Below are 13,091 nucleotides of genomic sequence, written 5' to 3'. Positions count from 1 at the left end.
AATATTCATAAGCCCTTCAATTATTTGTGCACAAACATTGTCAATTTAAGAGTCGTTTGAAAAATTTTAAAAATGATATTTTTTAAATTTTTGATTTATGAAAAGTAATAATATTAATGTTTAGTGTAATTTTTAAAATTAAATTATAATTTTTAAAAAATTATTTAAATGTTTATAAAAAATAAAAAATAACTTTTTTTATAATAAAAAATTTTTATTATATTTTTTTAAAATAAATATTTTTAAAATTAAAAAATTAAATAATATAAATATTTATTATTTATATTATTTTAAAAAAATTTTAATTAAACTATTTATCTAAATTGAGCCTAAAACGCATTGAATTCATTAATAGCATGTTGATTATGATAATGAGTCATGATCCATGCCATGACTTGAAATAATGATGTATTATTGTTGTTACCATCCCTTGATGGTAGTAGTGGGTCCCACGTGGTAATTTTCATGTTTACCCTCATGTTAATTAATGGTGCTAATTGCGCAACTAAAGCAAGAAGAGAGACTGAAAATCTTATCTCCACTCTCACGCCCCACATACACTTATCATTCCAATGAATATACCCTCTTTTCAATTTCTTCTATCTTTTCTCTTTTTACAATAATATCATTATCAGTGAAAAATATAAAAGGAAAAATAAAATAGCACTGTCCTTTGTGGCCCCCACCCACGTGTCAACACTACATGATTTGGAATCCCACGTGTCATGCTCTCAACGGCCAGAATACCAGTTCACGTCATCATCAGGTACCCACCTCATCGCATGCACCCGCATCCACCTCATCCCTCTTTAGTGTTCTGTGTTCACACACCACATACACAAGTCAACACCCAAGAAACAAAATTTAGGTAATTATGGTCATCTATCATACTAAACAATTTTCAAACCACTTAAATTATATTATGTAATAAATATATTTATTAGTGTAAACATATTTTATATAAACACTTTGTTTTTATTAAATGATGTATAGCCATTACTAAAAGTACTATTTATACACTAAAAATTTATATTTTAATAAAAAATAAACAATAAATTTAAATTAATCAAATAATTGATTTATTTATCTTTTTAAATGAATATTAAAATTAAATTTCACTCTAAAAAAATTTTAAAAGTCAGTATTTTTATTAAAATTTAATTAACATTTAATCATAAAAATATATAATTTTTTATTATTAAATATAAATACTAATTATAAATATAAATTATAAAATATATCGATTCTCTAACACTATTATTTCACCTTATACATACAGTAGTTTATTAACTAACATAATTCTAACGTAAAATAAATATGAATGCTAATATTTTTTAAAGACTATTTTACTATAACTTGGAAAACTTTATGGTAATGAAGATTTACTGTTTACGAAAAGACATATCAGTCCTTGAATATGAGAGACACGTCATGAGAGCACAGGATGGAGAGATAGAGATGACCTCAGTGGATCAAAGCCGATGGTGCCCATGCCACATATAAAACGCAAGCTTCAGCACTTATTGAGGGGTAATGCAAATTACAAGAACAAAACAACACATGACGTTCCGTCTTAACGTGATCTTCGTCTGAATCCACCGTAGCCAGAACCAACCAACCAACTACCCAAATCCATAAAAAAGAGGGAGAATTATTGAAAGGAAGAGGAAGAAGAGAAGAAGAAGAAGAAGAAGAAGAGTGAGAGATCCATAAATATGGAGAGCACCGACTCGTCCACCGGTTCGCAACAACCGAACCTTCCACCGGGTTTCCGGTTCCACCCCACCGACGAGGAGCTCGTTGTTCACTACCTGAAGAAGAAAGCTGCATCAGCTCCTCTCCCAGTCGCCATCATCGCCGAGGTTGATCTCTACAAGTTCGATCCATGGGAGCTACCAGGTTTGTTAACAACAATTTTCACCCCACCCCACAAGAACACAATTACAAAGTTTGAATCTTTACATCCCAATGAAAAATGGGTTTTATGCTTTCTTTTGTTTTAATTATGAATTTTTTTTACTTTTCAGCTAAGGCAACGTTTGGGGAGCAAGAGTGGTACTTCTTTAGCCCAAGGGACAGGAAGTATCCGAACGGTGCTCGGCCAAACAGGGCGGCAACTTCCGGGTACTGGAAGGCAACCGGGACGGATAAGCCGGTGCTGACCTCCGGTGGGACCCAGAAGGTCGGCGTGAAGAAGGCTTTGGTCTTCTATGGAGGGAAGCCCCCCAGAGGGATAAAGACAAATTGGATCATGCATGAGTATAGACTTGCTGATAACAAACCTAACAATAGGCCTCCTGGTTGTGACTTGGGTAACAAGAAAAACTCTCTAAGGGTATGTCAATTATTTTTTACCATCCATATTAAATATACACTAAAAATCCATCATCATATAAAATATATACATATTTATAAACAAATATTAATAGTTAATTTTTTTATTGTTGATAACTTTTAAATTTTATGTGATGTTTAATTATATGTAAACACGTATTAGTTACTTATTAATTTGTTTTGATTTGGATGATTTTGTGTAGCTTGATGATTGGGTATTGTGCCGAATCTACAAGAAGAACAACACACATAGGTCTCCAATGGAACATGAGAGGGAAGATTCCATGGATGACATGATTGGAGGGATTCCTCCTTCCATCAACGTGGGCCAAATGAATGCAAGATTTCATCTCTCAAAAATGTCAACAAGCTTTAGCAACGCTTTGTTGGAAAACGACCATCACCATCACCAGAATCTTCTGGAAGGTATGATGCTAGGAGGAGGAACCAACAACAGCAATCCAAACATGTTGGGATTGGGATCAGCCTCAAACACCATTAACAATAATAGTAATAAGGCAGAGCTTTCATTTGTACCAACCATGACTACATCTTCAAACACCAAGAGGACTCTATCATCACTCTATTGGAATGAAGATGATGTTGCTGCTTCCAACAAAAGATTCAATTTGGAAAGTGGAGATCATAACCATGGAGAGAATAATGGTACTAGTGCTAGTTCTATTGCTACTCTGCTGAACCAACTTCCTCAAACCCCTTCATTGCACCAACACAACATCATGGGAACAATACCTTATCAAATTCAAGGAATGAATTGGTATGCTTAGGTACACATACATACAATTCCCATGTTTAATTAATTAATTAATTAATTATACTATATTGAATATTGATGATCATGACATGCACATGTAGAAATTAAATTAATGAACTTAATTAGTTTAGAAGGGTGAATGAGTATTCTCAGCTATAGTGGTGGTGGTGATGCTGATACCTTAACACTAGTGTCTCTCTAGCCAATTTAGATTGTAAAGATTTTAATTTGGTGTTTGAGATTTTGGTTGTTTAGGAAAAATTATTGGATCAAATTAGTAGATGATGATGAAGATGGCCTCAAAAAAAAAAAAAAAAAAAAAACTTCAACCTTTGGAGGCAGCTTGATATGATGAAGGCAATAACAAACCTAAGGTGAGGCCACATATATATGGATATTTTTAGATAAACTTTAATATAGCTTTATACATATATAGAGATATTTGCTTGTTTTATTGGTATGTAAAGAAAAAAAAGTGATTGTGCTAGTAGCTCTTCATGTACACATATATATTCAATAGAGAACAAAGGAAATTGAAAAAAGAAAAAAGAATGAGCTGTAATATACTTTGATTTAGGATACAAGAGATAACCTTGTATAGAAGATCATCATATACTGTAGAAACATTATTATTATTAGTGATGACTATGGATTATGGTTTGCTTAATATTATTATTTCATATATATTATTCTTCTTCTTTTTGAGCTTGATATTATTGGTTTAATTTTAGATATAAGTACTAAATAATAATGGGATTTAGTTATTTTAGCATATTATATATATGGAAGCCAAATTATTTGTAGATTCTTTGCATGTGACATAGCTAGAAGGTTATTAGTCTTATTCATATCTTTTATCATTTTCCCAGAATCATTTTATATGAATCTAAATCGGTATATTAGAACATATGCATCAGAACATATATAAACACTAATAAAGTATGCAAGATTAATTTGTTTGTTATGAAATAATTTTCATCACTTTCCTAAATGAGGTAGGAAGGGAGATATATACATGTGCAACTTTATTATCATTTTTATATTCTTTTGTTTGGGCCTTATTAGCTTTTTCCGGTTTTTACTCACTAATTGAGTTTATGAATTTTGTTGCAACTGCTCATCTTAGCAAATGAAAAGTTTTTTGTGACTAATATTTTATTTTATTTAATAAATTAACTTTAATTTTGAATTATTAAAGATGGTAACAAGAAAAAAATTTGTAGTAAAATAAGCAATTTTTTGTTTCTATGCTTTAAATATAGTGAAAACAAATATATAGATGTATTCATATTCTTGTTTTATGTTTAATACATGATGCTATTAGTATGAATGGAGAAAATGCCATCTTGGGAGGCTCTATATATATACTCTAATTGTGTCTTAGTGGATGTTGATGCACTGCCTACATAAAATCAAGTAAAAAATTTTTATTAATAAAATCAAGTAAATTAATCTTATAAAAAATAAAAATAATATAATTCTTAAAATGTCAATTAAAAATCTGTGGCTTGTGATTATGACATGATTCCATTGAGTAACAACAGGAGCTAGTTTTCATGCTGTCTATTATATTTCCTTATTTTCTCCCATCTAAAAATAACATTGGCTTCTATAGCCCCATATATTAGGATAGCACACTTTTTTTTTTTTGTCTACTATACCAAGTCCAATAAATAAAACTATACAAACTTATATAAATTTTAAGTATGCAAAGTGTGACACTTCGCCTTATTACCAAATCAACTTAACAGTCGCCGCAAATTTCTAGATTTGTTGTTGTCAGAAAATATTAAATTAAACTAATTTCCGATAATTCAAGAATAACAACCAAGTAGTAGAAAGGGGAAAAAATTATCATTTTAAACACGTATTATTTGTAGATTATGTATTTTGTCTATTAAAATCATTTATTTAAAAGAAACAATTTATGACAATGCAATGAATGAATAAAATTTATGAACATTTTTAAGAGTTTATAAAAAAAAAAGTTTAAACTAACATTATTAAAAGAAGAATCATGAAATTATTGAACTTTAATGTGATATTTTTTCTAAAAAAGAAAATTATACAATGGAAAACGTCATGGCCATATAAGTACACAGGTTTGAAATTAGACTCCAAAGATGTGCAAAACAAACACTTTCACATCATCTATCATCAGCAAATTAAACCATTCACTGAATACAATCTTGAATACAACCTTTTCTTGATAGATACTCAGACGGATAACTTTCTCCACAAATTTTCAAAACTACTCTTCAATATAATAGCATGATGAAATAAAAGGTTCGATGGTCCTTGAATTCTCATAATAATTGATTTCTATAAAAAAAATTCATTATTTTATGAATGTGTGTATTTTAAAAATGTTAAAATAAATGATGTCAATGGAATTAAATTGTAACACATAAATCTCGTTAATAGAAGATGAATAGTAATATTGTTTTTTTTTCCTCATCGTATGTCTCCAATGTAATAGGTTAATAACTAATTTATTATATAAATTAGAGTTCTATTTAAGAGTTTGTAGTTGACTACTAATAATTTTTGCATATACCAAATAGAATTTAATTTAAATTCTAACATTAATTTAAATAGATGAATGAAATTATTATTCGATTAACACAAGTTGGTTTAATAATAGTATTATTTAATTTTAGCTTTCGTTTTTTTCTACCCATACCTAGCTTTTGATATATAATCTGAAAAGGGTATATGAAGATATTTAATTTAATTTGAGAATGGGTGTCGTTTTCTTTTGTGGGATTGATAAGACATAGTTAAGTATATTCCACCACTAAGAGGTAACACAAATAGACAACAAAGTCGAAATCACTAGCAGCTATCTTTCTTTCTGGCTTGACTCTAATTAGGGACCATTCTTGTTATCATCTAAAGGAATCATTATCCTAATGCCATACACAAATTTTAAATAATAATAATAATAATAATAACAATAATATATACCCTTTTAATTCTTTTAAAAATATATATAAATATTATTGCATTCCTTTCTGGGGAAAGCATACAAATAAACTTTATGAAATTCAGCATCATTTGTGGTTCGTTTTGGAATAGATATCATCATATATAACGATGGATTGCACTATTATTGATATTGGTATGCTTGAATTGTGCTTGATGCTTTCCACACCCTAAATATATCACATCTCATCTTGAATTAAGCAAATATACGAAAAAGAAAAAGGAAAAAAATGATAAAAGATGTACCCTGAAAAAGATAGGTGAAAAAACGACCCGCTGCATTTTTCTATAATCAAAAGTGATGATTCATCTAATTAATTGTTAAATTGTTGACGGGTATTTAGTCTGTTTTAGCTTGTTATGGCAGAAAGAAAAAAAGGACTAGAAAAACTAAATTCACTTATATGAAATAATATTTTAAATAATAAATATTACGGATAAAACAATCAGTTTTCAACTCTACTTTTAAGTAAAAAAATTAGCTTTTTAAAAGATTATTTTTCAACTTATCCTCTTATAAACACTTTTATTTTATATTAATAAAATAACATTTATCTTTGGAAAAAAAAACTTATCCTCTTTTATATATATATATATATATATATATATATATATATATATATATATATTTGAAAAATGAAATAAACGAACCGCAAAATTAAACAGTTGTTTTAGTCATTCAAAAATACATGTATGATCCGTCAACTCTACTTTTAAGTAAAAAAAAAAATGGTAGCTTTTTAAAAAATTATTTTTTAACTTATCCTCTTTTATATATTTTGGATTTTACTAAATAAATATAGTAATATTTTAAATATTTAAATATTTTAAATTTTATTAAATAAATATAATAATTATTTGAAAAAAATTAAAATATTAAGATTCAACAAGTGATCCCACAGATTGGTTTTTCAATTATTGAGTTTTACCATTTAAATTACACAATAATAAAAATTATAATTTTAAAAAATTTTAAAAATTTAAATTTTAAAATAACTCCTATATTATTTAGTGAGATTTAAAATATTAATTTTTTAAATATATAATCAACAATAATTTGATAAAATCGTTTAAATAAAAAAAATTTTACTATAAAAAATTACAATTTGAAAATATAAAATTTTAAAATACAAATAGCAAAATAATTTTATAATAATTTAATTATTTTTATTATTTTATGTAAAGAGAATTTTGTTTATTAAGGTCTAAAAAATAATATTAAAATTAGTACTATAAAAAAAATTCAAATTTAATATTACGAAAAAAAAAATTTATATAAAGACTAATTTTATTAATTTTTAAAATTTTAGAAATAAAAATAACTTAGGTTTAGACCTTCAGGGATTATTTTGATTATAAATAACTTTGTTACATGTCAAGTGACACATGGCATGGTAAATGTTACTGACTTGACACGTCAACCAATCATCTTGTGACACGTGGCATTAACTATCACGTTATCATCTAACTAAAGGAAGGACTAATTTGACTTATATTTTATATTTTAAGAAGTTATATGACTAAATTTTTTTAAAAAAAATAATTTAAAAAAATTAATTTAAAAAATAAATAATTTTTTAGAGACGAATTTAACTTTTAACTTAAAAAAAATAATGTCATAAAGACTCAAATAATGTTGTTATACAATATGTATTAAAACTCATTGACGTCATATAATTAAATTATTAAAGGACTAAAATAATGTTATATTTACTATTGGAAGACACAATAATTCATAATTTCATATTAATTATACATAATGTTATATGCTATAAATTTATTGGCCAAATTTTTTTTTTTATTTAAGAAATGTATTTAAAAACATAAGAAATTTGTCCCTTTCAAAGCACTATCTAACCGCAAAGCAAAGGTAAAAGCCAAAGAAAATTCCGAGAGGAGTGGTTTTGATCACAAGAAGAAAGATCTTAATGCAGCTTTTGACTTATTATATTCAATGTTGATGATAGGGTGCATGATCGTTATGTTCGTTTTCATGGATGGTACTTACCCAAAACAAATTATGTAATAGTGAAGTATATATGTATATATATCCACCCAATTATCCAAAAGGCATGCATATTACACTACAACAATATAGATTATTTTTGAGGGTTATAATGTGTAAAAGAAAATTAAAATTTGTCAAAAAAATAAATTTTGACACTATTTTAACTATGAAAATATGTTAATAAAAGTTTTGTCAAAAATAGTATTTTTAACATATAAGCAATTGTGAAAAAAATTTAAATCTTATTTTGATAAATATTGGCCGTCAAAAATAATTTGTTAGAAAATTTTGAGAACATATTTTCTGTGATACTTATTAATTGTCAAAAATACGATTTATTTTGACACTTATTGACTATAAAATATTCTCAACAAAAAAATTTAACAAAGAATGAGATGTGATCTTGAAACTAAAGAATAAATTGAGATTTTGAAGATAAAGAATGAGTAGTATAATCCTAAACTGAGAGCAGTGTGATGTCAAAATTAACAGAGCCCAAAGAAGAAAAAAATAGTAGAGTAGATTGAAAACAAATGAGTGTCAAAATTGAGGAGTAATTTTCTACGGTCAAATTTTTCGTCAAGAAAATATAGAAAATTTGACATTTGTGATATTTGTCAAAAATATATATTAATTTTGACATTTAATTATGGTGTTAAAAAATAAAATGTCAAAATAACTCTATTTTCTTGTAGTGTTATAATTTATTTTTTATAAATTAATAATGTATTTATCTCACTATAAACATAATATTAATTATATGATATGACTTAATAATATTATTTGATCCATATAGCTGATTCTACTTAAAAAAAAAATTTGTTGTTGTTGTAATTATGTATGTAACACTTTTTATTATTAAATATATCGTACAATAAAAAAAAAAGAATTTTTGCATATGTATATTATTGGAAGAAAAGGGGTCAAATTTGGATCAAGTGAAATTTGGCAGGGAGCGACCACAAGAAAGGTTGTAGGACAAAAGTGCCCCTCTCCATCCATAACAAAAGAGAAAAAATTATTTATTTTGGGATTATCTAAAATGATGATTTGTATTTGAACTTGAGATTTAAACTTCTTTTGAAATATTATTTGACTTGTAAGTGTTTACATATTATCGTTTGAATTTTTTGTGAAAAGATATATAATAGATGATATTTGTAAGAGACTCTAATTTAATGATTAAATTAACAAAGAATTTAAGTAAATTTTTAGTCGATTGAATTTTGAATATATCTAAACGTGTCAGTATATTTATAATGAAAAAATAATCACATTTTTAATATAATTCTACCTTTAATAATAAATAACTGTTTTTTTATCTTAAAAATTTATTAAAAAAATTTTTTAGATAAAATAAAAAAATAATAAAAAATAGGGTAATTTACGCATCTAAATTGTTTGAGCTCCAATTTTACGCAAATACATTGTTTCCAAATTCAATACGCAAATGCATTGTTTCACTATTTTATGTAAACCGCTACTAGCAGTAGCGGTTTATAGGTGTGCATAAACCGCTACTACCTGCCGCGGTTTATGTGTGCGAGTGTGTGAGTGTAAACCGCTGCTGGCAGCAGCGGTTTACGTGCGTGTGTGTGTGAGTGTAAACCGCTACTGCCAGTAGCGGTTTACGTGTGATGGGCTGACTGGGGCTGCCTATATAAACCATAGAGGGGCCAAATGTGGAGAGGTAGAGTGTTGTTCACAAATGGAGGGGGAGGAAAGTTTTGTGGCTCTGGTTCACTGCTCTGGAAAAATTCAAAAGAGCAAAAGGCATGGTGTAAAATTCACAGGCAGAGAACCGCTTAGTGTTTTTATCCGATCGTCGAATACGTTGGCGGAGATTAAGCTAAGTATATTACGGAAGCTCGGTATGTGTGGGACGAAGTGGGTAAAAAAATTATTTTACAAGATTCCCATTGATGTTGTCTCAACTGGTGTGAGATATGAGACCTTCGTGATCGGGTCGGATGAAGACTTGCAGGTCTTGTTTCACTGCAGGCGCAGTTTTCCAGAGGTGAGGGTAACTGAGCTGTTTGCTAAGTTGGAAGATGGTGTGGATAGCTCTGGGGCATCGGCACCTAATCCTCAGTCGACCCCAGCTGGTGGTGCGTCAACATCGATGCCTGTGGTAGCAGTGGCAGTTCCGAATGCGGAGCCCGAACATGCTGGGGCTGTTCATGCATATGTTGGTCCTGTTGCTCCTGATTTTGAATGCCATGCCAGACCGGATCGAGTTGAGAATGCACTGTTTGATGATGATTCGGATGAGGAGCCTGTCGATATTAGTGGGGACAGTGATGATGATATTCCTGGAGGTGGACGTTCAGCCCATGGAGGTTCCGGTTCTGCAACACAGGAGTACCCTCCCCACCTCTCTTCTTTGAACTTGGAAGCCATCGGCCAACAGCAGAATGCTGATGCAACATTCGATGGGCAGGGGATGCATGATGGGACATCTATGACTGAATTTCAGATTGGTCAATCCTTCCAGAGTAAAGAGGAAGCCGTGTTGAGTGTAAAAGATTACAGTATTCGGCGTGGAGTTGAGTACAAGGTTATGGAGTCCGACAATCTGAAATACCAAGGGAGATGCAAGGAGTTTGGAAACGGGTGCACGTGGTTGATTCGGATAGTCATGCGGAAAAGGAAGAGCACATGGGAAGTTAGGAGGTACAACGGTCCGCACACGTGTATGGCCACATCGATATCAAGCGACCACAAGCAGCTTGATTATCATGTCATCTGTGCGCGAATCTATCCATTGGTTCGAGCTGATGCATCGGTGTCTATTAAGGTGTTGCAAGAGGCAACAGAGGCGACTTATGGATTCAGGCCTAGTTATCGAAAGGTGTGGTTGGCGAAGCAGAAGGCAGTAGCGCAAATATATGGCGATTGGGAGGAGTCATATGCTGATCTGCCTCGGTGGATCCTTGGGGTCACATGCACGATGGAAGGTTCCATTGCTCTACTGAAGACGTCCCCGGTTAGGGTGGGTGACCAAGTTGACGAAGATAGAGTCTTCTTTCATCGGATGTTTTGGACATTCCCTCCGTGTATTGAGGCTTTCCGTCACTGTAAGCCGCTGGTAAGCATCGATGGCACACACCTTTATGGGAAGTATGGCGGGACATTGTTGTTGGCGATCGCACAGGATGGTAACTCGAATATTTTGCCTGTTGCGTTTGCACTCGTGGAGGGGGAGAATGCAGAGTCTTGGTCATACTTTCTTTCGAACCTTAGAAGGCATGTCACTCCACAGCAAGGTATTCTCGTGATCTCTGATAGACACAACGGCATCAAGGCTGCACTAGAGTCCCCCGATAGTGGTTGGCAACCTCCCCATGCTTATCGGGCATTTTGTATTCGGCATGTTGCTGCAAATTTTGCCCTCACTTTCAAGGGGACAGGATGCAAGGAGGTGGCTGGTGAATGCCGCGTATGCGAAGACGGAAGCAGAATTCGACTATTGGTTTGATATAATGAGGACGGAGAACCCGGCCATGTGCGATTGGGCCAACAGAATGGAGTATGAGAGGTGGACACAGCACAAGGATGGGGGGAGAAGATATGGTCACATGACGACCAACATTTCTGAGTGTGTGAACTCTGTCTTAAAGGGCACGAGAAACCTACCGGTGACGTCTCTGGTTAAGTCAACATATCTCCGGCTGGCCGAGTTGTTTGTTGTCCGGGGGCAGACGGCAGAGGCACAGTTAGGGTCCGGGCACCGGTTTTCACAGGTAGTAGTTAAGGCCATTGAGCGTAATCTGAAGGATTCGAGGTGCTTCACGGTGACTGTGTTTGATAGACATCACCTTGACTATACGGTGGCTGAGACGACGCCCACCGGCAAATTCTCTTTGGGTAGCTATCGGGTTTCTCTAAGGGATCGTACCTGCGATTGTGGATACTTCCAGGCGCTGCACTACCCCTGTTGCCATGCCCTCGCATGCTGCGCGCAGTCACGGCTAGATTGGGCCACTTATGTCGATGAGGTGTACACCATGTCTTAGGTCTTTAAGGTGTATGAGATGTCCTTTTCACCTTGTATTCCAGAGGGGCTTTGGCCACCATATGACGGGCCGACAGTGATCCCCGACCCAGGCATGAGAAGGGCAAGAGAAGGACGACCACGGTCAACCCGCATCCGCAACAACATGGACGAAGCCGACACCAGCCAACCTAAGAGGTGTGGCCTGTGCAGGCAGCCCGGTCATACCCGAAGGGTTTGCCCTCAGCGAGGTTCTACTAGTGGAATATAGATTTATCTTTATTTAGTTCGTTTGTCCTAGTCTTCGTGATTACGAACGTGTCTGGTTGTATCAGTTATGAGTTTTAAGTCTTATTGGTTTCAAAGTTAATGATAATATCAGTAGTTATTTTTCACTTTTCTAGACTTATCGTGCTTAATTTCCATCATAGCTATACGATCGATAAACATAAATAAACATAAAGTCTGTAACCGGAACATAAGCAACATAACGAGAAATGGAAAACAACAACACATGGTGCTAATCATCGCGATCATCTCTAGCAGCATCATGAAAGTCACCAACGAGATGAGATCCCGTCCCACATCGAGCGGTTTACACTCACACACACACGCACGTAAACCGCTACTGCCAGCAGCGGTTTACACTCACACACTCGCACACATAAACCGCGGCAGGTAGTAGCGGTTTATGCACACCTATAAACTGCTACTGCCAGTAGCGGTTTACATAAAATAGTGAAACAATGTATTTGCGTATTGAATTTGGAAACAATGTATTTGCGTAAAATTGGAGTTCAAACAATTTAGATGCGTAAATTGCCCTAAAAAATATTCAAAAAGATAGTTTACTTATTTAAATAAATAAAATTGAGTCACTTTTGTCATATTCAATATTTAAGAAGCCGAATAAATAAAAAAAAAATTAAGTGGATCTTTATTTTTCATTGGGCCTAACTTTATAATTTTTTTTGCCATGGTACGAACACTTCTGT

The 13,091-nt window shown here is 32.0% G+C and overlaps 2 protein-coding genes across 2 annotated transcripts; both read left to right on the top strand.

Moving 5' to 3' along the window:
• The first annotated feature begins 1,442 nt into the window (after positions 1 to 1,442).
• On the top strand, positions 1,443 to 3,793 carry LOC112707370 (NAC transcription factor 56). Its single transcript, XM_025759077.3, has 3 exons — positions 1,443 to 1,899; positions 2,028 to 2,335; positions 2,538 to 3,793. Exons 1-3 carry the CDS (start codon positions 1,716 to 1,718, stop codon positions 3,120 to 3,122), a joined length of 1,077 nt encoding a protein of 358 aa, XP_025614862.1. The 5' UTR covers positions 1,443 to 1,715; the 3' UTR covers positions 3,123 to 3,793.
• A 7,791-nt stretch (positions 3,794 to 11,584) lies between these two features.
• LOC114924362 (uncharacterized) lies at positions 11,585 to 12,118 on the top strand. The gene has a single exon (XM_029288756.1). It carries the CDS (start codon positions 11,585 to 11,587, stop codon positions 12,116 to 12,118), a length of 534 nt encoding a protein of 177 aa, XP_029144589.1.
• Positions 12,119 to 13,091: the final 973 nt, after the last annotated feature.

Source organism: Arachis hypogaea, chromosome 8 (genome assembly GCF_003086295.3).
Source record: "Arachis hypogaea cultivar Tifrunner chromosome 8, arahy.Tifrunner.gnm2.J5K5, whole genome shotgun sequence".
Lineage (NCBI taxonomy): Eukaryota > Viridiplantae > Streptophyta > Magnoliopsida > Fabales > Fabaceae > Arachis > Arachis hypogaea.
This window is presented reverse-complemented; position numbering and strand designations above follow the sequence as displayed.

Coding starts and splice junctions, on each gene's coding strand:
- LOC112707370 (XM_025759077.3), top strand. CDS start 1,716: ATGGAGAGCACCGACTCGTCCACCGGTTCGCAACAACCGAACCTTCCA. Junction 1,900..2,027: donor CGATCCATGGGAGCTACCAG/GTTTGTTAACAA, acceptor TTTACTTTTCAG/CTAAGGCAACGTTTGGGGAG. Junction 2,336..2,537: donor ACAAGAAAAACTCTCTAAGG/GTATGTCAATTA, acceptor GATTTTGTGTAG/CTTGATGATTGGGTATTGTG.
- LOC114924362 (XM_029288756.1), top strand. CDS start 11,585: ATGAGGACGGAGAACCCGGCCATGTGCGATTGGGCCAACAGAATGGAG.